This window comes from Hemiscyllium ocellatum (genome assembly GCF_020745735.1).
Source record: "Hemiscyllium ocellatum isolate sHemOce1 chromosome 27 unlocalized genomic scaffold, sHemOce1.pat.X.cur. SUPER_27_unloc_36, whole genome shotgun sequence".
Taxonomy (NCBI): Eukaryota; Metazoa; Chordata; class Chondrichthyes; order Orectolobiformes; family Hemiscylliidae; genus Hemiscyllium; species Hemiscyllium ocellatum.
In genome coordinates, this window is record NW_026867505.1 from 311,465 (window position 1) to 326,868 (window position 15,404).

At 44.1% G+C, this 15,404-nt stretch overlaps 1 protein-coding gene across 1 annotated transcript in view; it reads left to right on the top strand.

Annotated features, from left to right (window-relative positions):
- The window catches only part of LOC132808197 (zinc finger protein 850-like), a 32,620-nt gene extending 27,141 nt beyond the window's left edge, over positions 1-5,479 (top strand). Inside the window, exon 4 of the mRNA XM_060822039.1 lies at positions 3,634-5,479. Within this exon, the coding sequence (XP_060678022.1) occupies positions 3,634-4,970 (1,337 nt within the window). The 3' untranslated portion in view covers positions 4,971-5,479. The remainder of the gene's footprint in view (positions 1-3,633) is intronic.
- The last annotated feature ends 9,925 nt before the right edge of the window (positions 5,480-15,404 follow it).

Consider the following 15,404-nt stretch of genomic DNA (forward strand, 5'->3'; position numbering starts at 1 on the left):
TCTAAGGAAAATACCCTCAGCCGATCTAATCATTCTCATAGCTGAAACTCACCAACATGCACCACCCTGGGTTAGTATTCCCTTCTGCACCCTTTCTAGTGCCATCACATTCTTCTAATAATGTGACGACCAGATCCACTACTCCAGCTGTGGCCCAACTAATGCCTTGTACAGTTCCATCATGATCTCCTGGCTGTCATGTTCAATGCCTTAACTTTTAAGGGCAAGTATTTCATATGCCGCCTTAACCATATCATCCACATGTCCTGTTGCCTTCAAGAATCTATGAACACACATACCTTTCTCTGATCTTCAGTACATTCTAAGTTCTTGCGATTCATCATGTACTCCCTTGCCTGTTGATCCTCCTGAAATGTATCATCTCGATCTTTTCAGGATTGAACTCCATCTGCCAATGTTCTGCTCATCTGACCAACTCATCTTTATTGCCCTGTAGTCTAAAACTTTCCTCCTTGCCATATATTAGTGTGGGTTCTGAATTTCTATTGGGCCTGATTTATTGAGGTTGCATTGTGTTTATTTTGTGGGCATAGTTTTAGAAAATTAGGAGGATACTTGGATCCAGTATCTGTTTATACCCAAAGAAGAAACTCAAACCAGATTTTTTTTTAATCCAATGTTTTCCCTGGTAACATTTTCACAACGTCTTCAATTTCCGCAACACCCTTTGCTTAACTTAAACTATGTTCAAATCAAGATATTACTGAATGGAGATCATAACTACTTGTACTTTTAAATCTGTCTCAAGCAATGCTGCAAATTAGGTAATCTTGCATGATTATTTTATAACTGTGCTCAAAACCTTTTTTAAAAAGTGACCGGATGAAGATTGAAGTTGACTGAACTGCTTTCTTCATTTTATAATATAACGTTGACTCTCCTGCTTCTTGGATGCTGCCTGATCTGATGCACTTTTCCAGCAACACATTTTCAGCAATTTGTAAATAACATTTGTCTTTTTTCAGGTTCATTAGCTGCTGCTTAAGTGTGTTGGTAGGTTTGTGGGCTACCATGATGTGGAGAGGTTTGAGTTGTCTGGACATCCATTTCACAGATGTCTTTGATGTAAGGTAATGTGGCTAGTGTTTCTGCGCATGTGTCTGCTTGTTTGACTTTGTTGAGAAATCAGCGGACAGGGTTTATTGAGTACCCGTTCTTCTTGAATATGCTGTATAAGTATTTATCTTCTGCTCTTCATAGTTCCTGGGTGGTGCAATGTGTAGTGGCTCGTTGAAATAGTGTCCTGATGCAGATTTGTTTGGGATGATTTGCTTCTGCATTAGGGCTGTGTATGTTGTTTTCCTGTAGACGTTAGTCTGAAGTTCCCTATTGACTATTCGCTCTCCTGACATCTAGGAATGGCACTTTGTTGTTCTCTTTTGTGAATTTTATGCCAGTAAGGATATTGTTGATGGTGTTGTAGGTTTCCTCTAATCTGTTTCATTATGTGATGACAAAGGTGTCATCACTGTGGCGGACCCAAAATTTGGGTTGGAGTGTTGGGAGGACTGTTTGTTCAAGTCTCTGCATTATTGCTTCTGCTAGGAACCTTGATATTGGTGGTCTCATGGGTGTTCAGTTGATTTGTTTGTTTGGCTTGTTATTGAATGTGAAGTAGGTGATAAGATATGGGTCCACAAGCTTGACAGTGTTATCTTTTTGCAGATGAAGTTGGTGCTGTTTGGTGTTTGTCTTTGGTTTTTCTCGTAGTGTAGTCAGTGTTTCTTTGGCCACGTTGATGTTCATGGATGTGAACAGGGCTGGATGTCAAAGGACAGTATTATTTCATCCTCTTCTACCTTGTGTATTTGGTGTTCAGGAATTCTTGGGTGGAGTGAATGGAGTGGCGTGAATCTTCTACTCAGTGTTTTTGTCTTCAGTGGAGTTCTTTGACTAGTCTGTATACTGGTGTTCCAGGTAGTGAGACTGTGGCCTGAGGGGGGCTCCTGGTTTGAAGAGGAGAACAACAAAGTGCCATTCCTAGATGTCACAGTAGAGCGAACAGTTAAGGGGAACTTCAAACTAGCGTCTACAGGAAACAATACACACGGACCAAATACTTAACTACAGAAGCAATCATCCCAACACCCACAAACAAAGCTGCATCAGGAGATTAATTCAACAAGCCACCATACATTGCAGCACAGAGGAACTGCGATGGACAGAAGAGAAATACGTATACGTACTCGAGAAGAATGGGTAGCAATAAACCCAGTGCGCCAATTTCTCATTGATGCTTCCAAGCTGACCCTCAAATTTGGTTTGTCCCTGCATTCTTTCCTGGTTGTCTTTTGTGGGTTTTGAAAACTTTCCCAATCCTCTGACTGAGGATAAGAGTTGGGAAGTTATGTTGTGGCTGATAGGACATTGGGTAGACCACTTGGAATATTGTGTGTAATTCTGGTCTCGCTCCTATCAGAATGATGTTGTGAAACTTGAAAGGGTTCAGAACACATTTAAAACGATGTTGTCAGGGTTTGAGCTGAATGGGCTGGGCTGTTTTTCCTTGTGCACCAGAGGCTGAGGAGTGACTGAGAGTCACTAATAAAATCATGAGAGGCATGGATAGGGTAAATAGACAAGGACATTTCCCTGGGTGAGAGAGTCCAGAACCAAAGGGCAAAAGGTTTAGAGTGGAGGAGGGCAAGATTTGAAAGGGTCCTAAGGAGTAACCTTTTCATGCAGAGAGTGGTGTGTGGAAGGAATGAGCTGCCAGAGGAAGTGGTGGATGTTGATACAGCTATGACATTTAAAAGGCATCTGGATAGGTATTTGAATAGGAAAGGTTTAAAGGGATATGGGTAAGTGCTGGCAAATGGGACTAGATGAGGCCAGGATATCTGGATGGCCCGAAGGGGCTGTTCTGTGCTGTAAATCTGACTCTGGCTTGCCACTACCATTTGCCACGTCCGTATGTTTAGTTTCTCGCGGGTTGTCTGTGTCAATGTCTTGATGTCTCATTCCACCCACCACATACCACCACCACCCACCACAGGGACGATAACCAATTCATGTCTGTCTTTTTTTATCAAGAAGCTGTATTGCAGGTTCAACCTGAATTTGCACTTCTTTTGCTTCCCAAAATCAGACTTGCTCACTCTCAGCAATATCCTGAAAGGTATTAACTTTCACGTGGTGTTATCCAAAATTCGCAGATGTCAGTCCTGACGTTTTTGCTTTTTATGTCCCTGTAAGATCCGGAATCAGCAACTTCAGGAGAATTAGTTTGAGCGGAGTGAGAATAGAGGAAGAGAGAGAGAGAGAGTGGGATGCTTTCAATTTTGTGGAACAGCAAAAGAAATAAATGTTCTGCAGAAAGTGGAGTAGCTTGTTCTGAATTTCTACCCTGGACTGACCGTGATGACTTTTGTAATCTCTTTTTCCAGAGTATCTGAAGACTGAAGTTTAAAAATCAACAGATGAAGGGCCTATGCCTGAATTGTCGATTCTCCTGCTGTTTGGATGCTGCCTGACCTGCTGTGCTGTTCCAGAACCGCACTTTTCAACTCCTCTCCAGCATCTGCAGTCCCCACTTTCACATCAATGTCTGACAGTCACTCAATCCATCAGGACCTCAACGATTTTCAACTATGATTCTGTGAGAAGGAGCAAAACATTTTGGTTCCTGTTTCAGACCATTTTCAGCATCAGCGGGACTGAATGAGAGTCTCTACTGTTACAGCACACTGTGTGTAAAGCCTGAAACAGTTATACGGCCAGGAAAGAGGAATTTACTGTGGGCAGGGGCCATACATGGGGATGTAGCTGCGGCCATGGTGAAACCAGAGGAATCCCACACTGTGGAGAAACCGTGGAAGTGTTGCGACTGCGGGAGAGGCTTCCATGCCCCATCTGTCCTGGAGATTCATCGGCGAAGTCACACCGGGGAGAGGCCATTCTCCTGCCCCGAGTGCGGGAAAGGCTTTACCTGCTCCTCCCGCCTGCTGGACCACCGCCGAGTACACACTGGGGTGAAGCCATTCTCCTGCCCTGAGTGTGGGAAGGGCTTCACCTACTCCTCCCACCTGGTGGCCCACCAGCGCGTCCACGCTGGGGAAAGGCCCTTCCCCTGCTCTGAGTGTGGGAAGGCCTTCAGCATATCCTCGGACCTGCTGAAGCACCAACGGGTCCACAGAGGGGAGAGGCCATTCAGCTGCCCTGAGTGCGGGAAGGCCTTCAGTGATTCCTCTACCCTGCTGAGGCACCAGTGGGTCCACATCGGGAAAAGGCCGTTCTCGTGCCCTGAGTGCAGGAAGGGCTTCACCCGCTCTTCCGCTCTGCTGACCCATCTGCGAGTCCACACGGGTGAGAAGCCCTTTACCTGCCCCGAGTGCAGGAGTGCCTTCAGCAGGTCTTCCCACCTGCTGAGGCACCAGCGAGTCCACACTGGGGAGAGGCCGTACTCCTGCCTTCAGTGCGGAAAGTGCTTTACCCAGCCCTCCAACCTGCTGACCCACCAGCGGATCCACACCCGCGAGAGACCGTTCTCCTGCCCCGAGTGCGGGAAGGGTTTTGCTGTTTCCTCTAACCTCGTGGCCCACCGGCGGGTCCACACGGGGGAGAGGCCATTCAGTTGTCCCGAGTGCGGGAAGGCCTTCAGCAATTCCTCTGCCCTGCTTAGGCACCAGCGTGTCCACACCGGAGAGAAGCCGTTCTCCTGCCCAGAGTGCGGGAAGGGCTTTACCCGCTCCTCCACACTACTGACCCACCAGCGGGTCCACACAGGGGAGAGGCCATTCAGCTGCCCCGAGTGCAGGAAGGCCTTCAGCGATTCCTCTGCTCTGCTGAAGCACCAGCGAGTCCACACCGGGGAGAGGCCCTTCAGCTGCCCTGAGTGCGGGAAGAGGTTTACGTTTTCCCGCAATTTGCGGAAGCACCAACAGGGGCACCAGCGCTCACAACAGTCAGATTCCACAGCTAACACTGCTGTGAGTTCCCCCCAGGACTGATTCTCCTGACAGTGGGTGCAGTGGGAGAGTTGGTGCACTGTATTTGTTTTCCGTTGGACTGCAACCCCACGGTGGCTCAGGGGTGGCATGGTGACTCAGTGATTAGCACTGCTGCCTCATGGCACCAGGAACCAAGGATCAATTCCACCCTTGGGGCAACTGTCTGTGTGGAGTTTGTGGAGGGTAGGAGAATGGATGAGATAAGAAACCGCTGCCTTTCTTGAGACAAGTCTCCCGGAGAGAACTTGCTGACTGATTGTCTGATCTACTGATCCTCACAGTGCCCCATTGCCCTCAGTTAACTGGAGGAGGTCCACACAGATGTACCGAAGCCCCTCTTTGGACTGTGGAAGGAAACCTGTGCAGACAGGGAAAACATGCAAACTCCACACAGACAGTTACCTGAGGCTGGAATTGAACTTGGGTCCCTTATGCTGTGAGGTAGCAATGCATAGCAGTGTGCTATCCCAATATGTTATAAAATTTGAATAAACCTACTAAGTTGGAAATGTGTCCATAACAAGAACTTAGTGTAAATGTTTGGAAGCAAAAGTCCATCGGAATTGTCTTTGGGACGGATCCAAAACTAACTTCATTAATGATTGAAAATACTTTGATCTCTGGAACTGTCTGCCAGAGAGTGTGTTGGAGTCAGATTCAATTACGGTATTCAAAGTGGAGGTGGATCATTAAACTGAAAAGGAAAGCAATTGCAGTGTTCAGTGAAGAATAGTACAAGGTACTGTAGTGGATTTCAGAATATGAGTTTCCTGATTGGGGCTGTTCACTCACTCCTGTTACCATTTCAGGTTGCTGATTTTTCGTCAGCATCCTGCACATGTTGGGATTTTTTCTCCTTTCTAGTATCTACTTGAGTGACTCAGTGACAAATCTAGTTTATGAATTGTTCCTATGATATTCACAGTGCTATATAAATTGTTGTGGGTCACAATGTGTCCAAGTGAGGAAAAACAAACTGTTCATCTTAAATATTTATTTTTAAACAATGGAAATAAAATTAATGTTTGGAAAACACACAACTTGCTGTGTAGTAAGATCATCAAAATTACGAATGGGAGTAAGTAATTGACCATTGAGCTGCTCTGTCTTTCATTTATCTAAATTCTCTTTCCTGCACTTGTTTTTTTCATGACTTCATCTGCTGAAGTGACTACACTCCAAAAGCTTGTGATTTCAACATAGAACTAGGAGCAAGAGTCGGCCTTCCGGCCCTTCGAGTAAAAAATGAGGTCTGCAGATGCTGGAGATCACAGTTGAAAATGTGTTGCTGGTTAAAGCTCAGCAGGTCAGGCAGCATCCAAGGAATAGGAAATTCGACGTTTCGGGCATGAAGGGCTTATGCCCGAAACGTCCAATTTCCTATTCCTTGGATGCTGCCTGACCTGCTGTGCTTTAACCAGCAACTCACTTCCGGCCCTTCGAGTCTGCTTCACCACTCAATAAAATCATGACTAATCTTTTCGTGGACTATACTCCACTTACCTGCGTTTTCACCATATCCCTTAATTCTTTCATTTTTTTCAAAAACGTATCTACTGCTTCTAGTGATTGCTGAAGTAATGTCAAATCCTTCCCTGGGTAAGGAATTCCATAGATGAACAACCCTCTGGGTGACGAAGTTTCTTCTCAGTTCAGTTTTAAACCTGCTACCTCTAATCTTGAGGCCACGCGGTCATATCATAGTCTCACCTACCAGTGCAGCATCCTATTTCTATTTCTTTCATGATATATTTCTGTAAGATCTTCCAAACAACCTGCTGGACTATAACATGATGTCATGTGACGTATGACTAAAAAATTTCTTATTACGTATCCTCAGAGCAGTGAGATTTCAGGGCTCGAAGATTGGGACACTACCACTGCGCCATAAAATAAAACCCTCTGCAGCAAATAGGTCCTCTTCTATTGAATGAATGGGGAGAGGTTTCTTCTCAACATGGGATACAAATATTATACCTTCAGAGCCCATTACACTAAATTGAGTCCTCTTCGGTTGAATGAATGGATGTGGAGATGCCACAGTTGAAATCGTTAAAAATCACATCCTCCCCCTGAATATGTGACACTACCGCTATAGCCCCAGAGCCCGTTGCAGTAAATTGGGTCAGCTGCTGTTGAATGAATGAACGGGAATGAAAAGGGCGGATACACGGACCCGATTGTGACATTCCCCACCAATCCCAAAGCTTGTGGTCCGTACCGACCAATCGGAGAGAGAGATTGCAGAGGGTGGGACAACACGACACGCAAACGCGGCCGCTATTGGTCAGGTGGAGTAAGATGCGATCTGATCGGAGGAGGCGTGGATGACGCGCGTCACAGAAGGTGGAGACGGAATGAAGAAGATAAACAAAGATGGCGGCGCGAGGCTGCGGTTTCTGACGGAGGGAGGGGGGCAGACAGGCATCGTTTACCTCAGAAAATACCTTTAAAACACATTTCACATTAAAGTCGGAACTTTTCAAACAAGAGGTAACGGTTACCGGGTGAACGGGAAAGCAAATTAAAACTGTCGGCGGTGGAGGAGAGAGAGCCGGCGCCCGCGGCTTCTTCGGCGGCGGCCGGAGCCCAGGAGCTCAACAACCCCCCGGAGCTGGAGGAAGGTCCGAGCTCCAAGAAGCGGGGGTCCGGCTGGAGGCTGGATTTACTCAAGGCTTGTATCTATTAACTTATTTAAATGGTACCTACTGTATGGGGGTATGGTTTACATTAAAACCGGAGGATCATGTCAGAGTGTTTGTTTATATTGAGCAGTTGTAGTTGGTAAAATACACTCCCTGGAGGAACACCTTCTATGATGCTGCATTTCTTACCTTCTGCCCTTCCCCCATTTGTTATCTCTCATCTCAATTTTACATTTTCGGTCAAATCTAATATCACATTAATCAGCCTTGGATTTCACTGTATTATTAATTAATCTGTTGGATTATTGTAAAACAAAATTAATGGTGTAATTTCGTTTATGATGTCTGAGTTTGACATTGAAGGTGCAGGTGTGAATACCAGTAAGTTGTAAAAATAAATCAAGAGCTTGTCCTTTTTTAACAAAAAAAGGAGTTTAATGATATTATTGGCACTGTCTCCTTGAGCATGAAGATTCAAGTCTGAGCAACAAACCATTTCATGCTGTCACCCAGTTTAATTCAAGTCGAAGAAAATAATTCTGGCAGGCTAAGATTTATACAACCCAAAATATGATTGATTATCTTGTGTATTCTTACCTTTAAGCCGTAACAGAAGGCATTGCGTGGCAGTTTGAGACTGAAACATGGCTGGAAAGAATGTAGATTGATGAGGAAAATCAAATGGCAGAGTTTGAGACCAAAATCTGTCAGTCTGGCTTGATTGCATGAGTGGTGGTTCTTCAAAAGCACCTTCCAAGTCATGACCTCAACCACCAAGAACAGAGAAGTGTGAACACAGGATTCCGACTGCAAGATATATCGCATTGCTTCTTTGTTATTGACCAAAATGCTGGAACTCACTCCTGAACATTGTTGCAGACCACACCATGTTTGTGAAGCAATTTAAGAGGCAGCTCAGGACCACCTTTTCAAGGTCAGTTTGGAAAGAGTTGTTGGCACAGCCAGTGATATTCGCATCTCATGAAATAGTAAGCAAAGAACCCAGGGCGTTGGAAGCTGAATTTGGCATGGATGGAGGATTGGCTAACGACCACAGTTGTGGTAAGGGGCATGTTCAGGATGGCAACTTGTAACTTGTGGTGTACCACAGGGATCAACGCTGGGGCCAACATTATTTACAATATGTATACGAATTACTTGGATAAGTAAAGTGAATGTACTTTTGCTAAGTTTGCAGAAGAGACAGTTGATGTGAAAGCAGGTGGTGAGGATGACATTAGATATCTGGAGAGGGATATAGACAGGTTAAGCAAATGAACGAAAGCTTGGCAGATGGGAAAATGAGGTCATGCAGTTTGTCAGGAGGTGAAGAACTGAATATTAAATGGAGAAAACTTTAGAATAGAGGGATTTGGAATCACATCCACGAATCTCTTCATCCAATTTCAGTAAGTAATAGGGAGGCAAATGGGAGGTTGGCCTTTTCAATAGAGTATAAATATAGGAAGGTTATAGTGAACCTATGGTAAGGTACTAGTCAGGCCGCAATTGAATACTGAGAACAGTTCAGGGCCCTTTACCTGAGGAAAGATATATTGGCATTGGAGGCAGTCCAGAGAAGGTTGACCATGATGATTTCAGAGATGGAAAGAATGTCTTACGAGAACTGAATAGGTTGGGCCTGTGCTTATTAGAAGTTATAATTAGAGGTTACCTTATTGTCACGTACAAGAGCCTGAGGAGACTTGACAGGCTAAACATGGAAAAATGGGTGAGTCTACGACTAGAGGAAGTTACCTCCAAATAAGAGATTGCATGTTTAGGACAGATAGGAATTTCTCCTGAGGGCAGTAAATCTGTGGAACTTGATACTACAGAGGGCTGTTGAGCCTGGGTTGTTATGTGCATTCTAGGCTAAGATAGATTTTTTTTTAAATCAGTAAGCGAATTGAGGATTATGGGACAATGGCAGGAAGACATGGAATAAATGTTTACCAGAATAATTGTGATCTGAATAAATGGCAGAGTCAACTCAATGGGCTGAACTGAATAGTAAATAGTAATGAGGAAAAGGATACAACTGGCAATTACAGACCAGTCAGTGTTGGGAAGCCTAGAGATTGTAGGGAGTTGGTGGCATTTGGGCATTGTTACTTGATTTATCATCTGGAGTTTCAAATTGATGCTGCTATGGCCCCGATGCAATTTGAAATCAATTTATGTTTCTGGAATATAAAGCTTATCGCTGCTTTGGTGATCTTATGACGCTTGATAAGTACCTATTTTGTTCACTAATGACCTTTTTTTTAAGGAAGGAGATCTTCAGTCCTTTCCTAGTTTGGTGAATGTGTCACTCTTGATCCAAAGTCATGTAGTTGACTCTTAACTGCCCTCTGAATTGGCACTTGGTTTTTGTTGGGAGACAAAGTGTCACGTTCCATGAATGAATAAAGAAAAATATTTAGGACAAGATTGTCATTGTCACTGAGGAGAAAGTGAGGACTGCAGATGCTGGAGATCAGAGCTGAAAATGTGTTGCTGGAAAAGCACAGCAGGTCAGGCAGCATCAAAGGAGCAGGAAAATGGATGTTTCAGGCATTCCTGAAGAAGGGCTCATGCCCGAAACGTCGATTCTCCTGCTCCTTGGATGCTGCCTGACCTGCTGTGCTTTCCAGCAACATATTTTCAGCAGTTGTCAATGTCACTGTCAGTGAAGGGAAGATTGTGATCTAGTGATACTGGTTAAGTAGCCCAGAGATCTCTGTCTTCTGAGAACAAAAATTAAAATCCCATCATGGATACTAGTGGACTTTATTTTCAATGAATAAAAAGATCTGGAAGTGAGAGTTTGTCTCAGTACTGGCAACCAGGAAACGTTATTGATGAAAACAATGAATTGCAGATGTTGGAGATCAGCAACAACTGGTACAATTGCTGGGGAAACGCAGCAGGTCTGGCAGCATCTGTGGAAAGAAAACAGTTGATGTTTTGAATTCAGCCAAGCTTTGAAGGGCCACCGGACTCAAAACAGTAACACTGTCGTCTCCTCATAGATGCTGCCAGAACTGTTGCTTTTCTCCAATCATTATTGATTATTGTGAAAGTGTTCTTTTAGGGAGGGAAATCTACAATTCACAGCCCTACACACGTGTGTGCACACTCACATCATGTGACTCCAGACCTACGACAATGTGGTTGACTCTCGACGGCCTTCTAGCATGTAGCCAATTGCTCGATCCAAAGGTCATGAGAGCAAATGTTGGACATGCGAGCAACAATCACATCCCACAAAATATTTTCTTGTATATTAAAAAGCATAGGTTAATGAAGGACAGCCAAAACAAACTGCTATGGGAAAGTCATGCACAACTAACTTGATTTGCTTGTAGTTATAAATATTGTTTTAAAATCCTCTTCAGAGAGGACATAGGTTCCATCATTGTTGCAATACTGCATGCAATTCTGTGCTTTCTGCTACAGGAAGGGTGTTATGAAACTTGAAAGGGTTCAGAAAACATTTACAAGGATGCTGCCAGGGCTGGAGGGTTTGAGCTACAGGAAGAGGCTGAACAGACAGGAGCTATTTTCCTTGGAGCTTTGGAGGCTGAGGAGTGACTTTAAAGACGTTTATAAAATCATGAGGGTCATGGGTAGGGTAAATAGGCAAGGTCTTTTCCCTTAGGTGGGGGAATCCAAAATTAGAGGGCATAGGTTTAAGGTTAATGGCAAATGGAGTTTAATATAGATAGGTGTGAGGTCTTACATTTTGTATAGTCAAATCAAGGTAGGAATTTCATGGTGAATGGTAGGACCTTAAGGAGTGTAGTGGAACAGAAGGATCTTGGAGTAGAGGTTCACAGTTCTCTGAAAGTGGAGTCACAGGTAGAAATTTTTTGGCACACTGGCCTTCATCAGTCATGCATTCAGTATAAAATTAGTCGAGATAAGCACCAAATAACAACACGTACCGAAAAGCACCAAATCTGTTTCATCTGCAGTATTTCAAACCAAGAGATGTATGGGTACAGGTTCATAGCTCCTAGAAAGTGGAGTCAGGGGTAGACAGGGTGGTGAAGAAGACTTTCGGCATGTTGCTTTCATCAGTCAGAGCAATGAGTACAGGAGTTGGGATGAATTGTTGCAGCTGTCACAGATTCCACACAACAACACAAGACATGACCCTACCCTTTAATCTGTAAAGTCGCTGTGATAAATGGTGTAACCTGCTGTAGGTAGTAAATCCCTGACACTTTAAAATCAACAATCAGCAATTTATTTAAACAACTCTCGAACAAATGGACGAAACTACTAACAAACTGTATAAATCTAAAACACTTCTACAATGAAAGGGCAGTTGTCCCATATTTTTCCCCCTGGATTTGGTTCGGGTTTTAGTGAGTAGTCTGTCCAAAGCTGCTGCAGGAAGAGATTTTCCTGATTCAACAGATGTTTCTGGCTGACTCTGAAGCTTCCGGGAAAATAGTACCAGCATATTCAGCCTCTCCCTGTAGCTCAAACCTTGCAGCCCTGGCAACATCCTTCCAAACCTCTTCTGAACCCTTTCAAGTTTCACAATGTCTTAAAAAGACATCAACTTTGCTCAACTAATGTGGGAGAATTTTCTGCATGACGCGTTCTGTCTGAAAGAGCCCTCCCCTGTGCTGTGACAGAGCTACAGTGACTTTCAAAAGCCTGACAAATGCTGTCATCAGTCAAAGATTCATTGGGGGAAGCTTCTCAATCACATCTGTAAATGGAGAAAGTGTTTTTAATAATGAGACATGAATAAAGGCTGCATTAATCTTTTGTTCTGAAGATTTACTCATACATCTCAAAACAGAGCAGTCTACGGGAACAAAAGACACCGCTGCCTATTTCCTGACCAGGACTGACTTTGCACAGAAACATGGACGTTTTAAATGAATGGGGTGCCATTCGTTTTAAGATGAGGTGAACTTAAGAGGCATAGCATTGGCTTAGAAATGAGAGACCCTTGACACACACACAGCCAAAATCATCACTGCCATTATTATCAAATTAGAATTTAGGCTGGATAGGCTGGGATGTTTTTCCAGTGGAGCAGAGGAGGTTGAGAGGCAATATTTTTAAACCATGAGGGGTGGAGTTGTGTTAATGATAGCTGTCTCTTCCCTAGGGTGGGGGATTTCAAGACCAAGGACTCATTTTTATGATGAGAGGAAAAGATGGAAAAAAAGATGAGGGGCAAAATATTTACAGAGTGTAGTTCGCCTGGGGAAACAGCTACCAGTGAAAGTAGTTGACATAGGTACATTAACAACATTGAAAAGACATTTAGACAAATACATGTGTAGGAAAGCTTTAGAAAGATATGGGCTAAGTGCAGGGAAATGGGGTTAGTGTTAACAAACATTTTGGTCAGCATGGACCAGTTTTGGCTGAAGGGCCTGTCTCTGTGTAATAATATTCTATGACTTGTGTCCCTTTGTCACTCTGACAGTGTTGAGTTTCCACATGAACCAGGAGAAAGTGAGGACTGCAAATGCTGGAGATTGGAGTTGAGAGTATGGTGCTGGAAAAGCACAGCAGGTCAGGCAGCATCCAAGGAGCAGGAGAATCAATGTTTCAGGCACAAGGACGTCCAGATGAACATCACTGAATAAAATCTGATCTCATTCACCAACTCTGATGCAGAGGTGCTGTTGTTGGATCGGGTGGACAGGTCAGAAGTCACATGACACCAGGTGAGAATCCCAGTAGATTGATTTGAACCCACGAGCTTTCGGAGCACTGTTCCTTCATCAGGTGAAGTGATAAAGGAGCAGCATTGATGAAGGAGCAATGCTCCGAAAGCTTGGGATTTTAAATAAACCTGTTGGACTGTAACCTGGTGTTGTGTGACTTCTGACTTCTTCAACTGCGCATTCATGTTGAACTTGATGGGATACTTTATCCAACTCCACATATTTAAATCATATTGCTTGGAGGGGTTCATTTGAAACCTTTCAGGAGGTGAATTCAACAAGATTGAATTATTGAAAGTTACTCATTTCTAAACTTACATCAGGACTGGTAGTCATATAGATATACAGCACGGAAACAGATCCTTCAGTCCAACCAGGGAGATAGTGAGGAAAGAGATCGATCTGAGACGGGTACAGCTGAGAACAGAAGTGAGTCAAACAGTCAGGGCAGGCAGGGACAAGGTAAGAGTAATAAATTAAACTGCATTTATTTCAATGCAAGGGGCCTAACAGGGAAAGCAGATGAACTTGGCATGGTTAGGAACACGAGACTGGGATGTTGTAGCAGTTATGGAAACATGGCTCAGGGATGGGCAGGACTGGCAGCTTGATGTTCCAGGATACAAATGCAATAGAAGGGGAGGCAAGAGAGGAGATGGGTAGCATTTTTGATAAGGGGTAGCATTACAGCTGTACTGAGGGAAGATATTCCCGGAAATACATCCAAGGAAGTTAGTTGGGTGGAACTGAGAAATAAGAAAGGGATGATCACCTTATTGGGATTGTATTATAGACCCCCAATAGTCAGAGGGAAATTGAGAAACAAAGTTGCAAGGAGATCTCAGCTTTCTGTAAAAATAATAGGGTAGTTATGGTAGGGGATTTTAACTTTCCAAACATAGACTGGGACTGCCATAGTGTTAAAGATTTAGATGGAGAGTGTTAGGACAGAACTTTGTCCTCGCGTGTTCGTTTAGAGGAGAGACCACAGACACTCAATTAATTGGCACAAGCTCGCGTTTATTTCAGAACCGTGGCTGATTTCAGTGAAGTACATGCGTTCACTGGAGAAGGTGTACACGTTCTGCTGCTTTTCCAAAAGTCCGCGCCTGATATATTTTTTCACTAAGCTAATGCTACGTAATCACTCACACACATGATCTCCCGCACACAAAGTGTCTCCTGTGACAGAGCTAAATTCGGCCTTGGCAAATATCCACGAGACGGTTTCCAGTCTGGTAAACAACAGCTCAGCCACCTGTTATGGCCTTGGCAGCTACGCTGAGAAGAGCCGGCCATTGTGCTGCCTGACCTTGGCAAATATCCACGAGACAATTCCAGTCTGGTAAGCAACAGTCCAGCTGTACAGGCAGTTTCGGTCAGCAGTCCAAACAACTGCTCCGCAGTGCCCCCCGATTCCCAAGCAGTAATTACAATTCTACCCTGCCTAGGCCTATTTTATATTATATATATATCCCAACACTCCCTCCCTTGGCCTCTACTGAGGCCACATCAACCCATACCGTTACAAACGCAATGTCGCGCGGCAACAGAGGACGGGTGTGTCGGCGGACGCCCCCACACATCCCTTTGGCTTCTCCGAACACGTTATCTCAACCAGGCCGACCGGTTCTAGGGAGACATCAGTTCAGGGTGAAGGGGTCCCTAAGCAGCATACCACTATAAAACAAGCAACAAGCGAAAATTAACAATTAGTAGGCAATTCTAGGTTACTTCTTTTAAAGAAAACAACTACAAAAGCTCCCTCAAAACCAACAAAACTACAAAAAAAAGTATAACTGAGTATGATAACAAATGGAAGAGAACCAGAGGAAAACACAAAGTGGATGAGTTAGGATGCCTGCAGAATGAAGGTCCGCTGTCCAAAGAACACCCAATTGTACAACCTCCCATTAAAATCGGTCGTATTATATCATGACATCCTAAACTAACTTTTAAACTACTGACATCATGTCAAATCCTTTTGTAATAGGATTAAGTCGGTTCTGGAAGCTGCCACAAAACTGGCACTTTCATCTGTCAAAAATACTGAGAATACATTGTACTGGGTCCACGATTTTCCTTCTATCAAGCTGCTTTGCAAG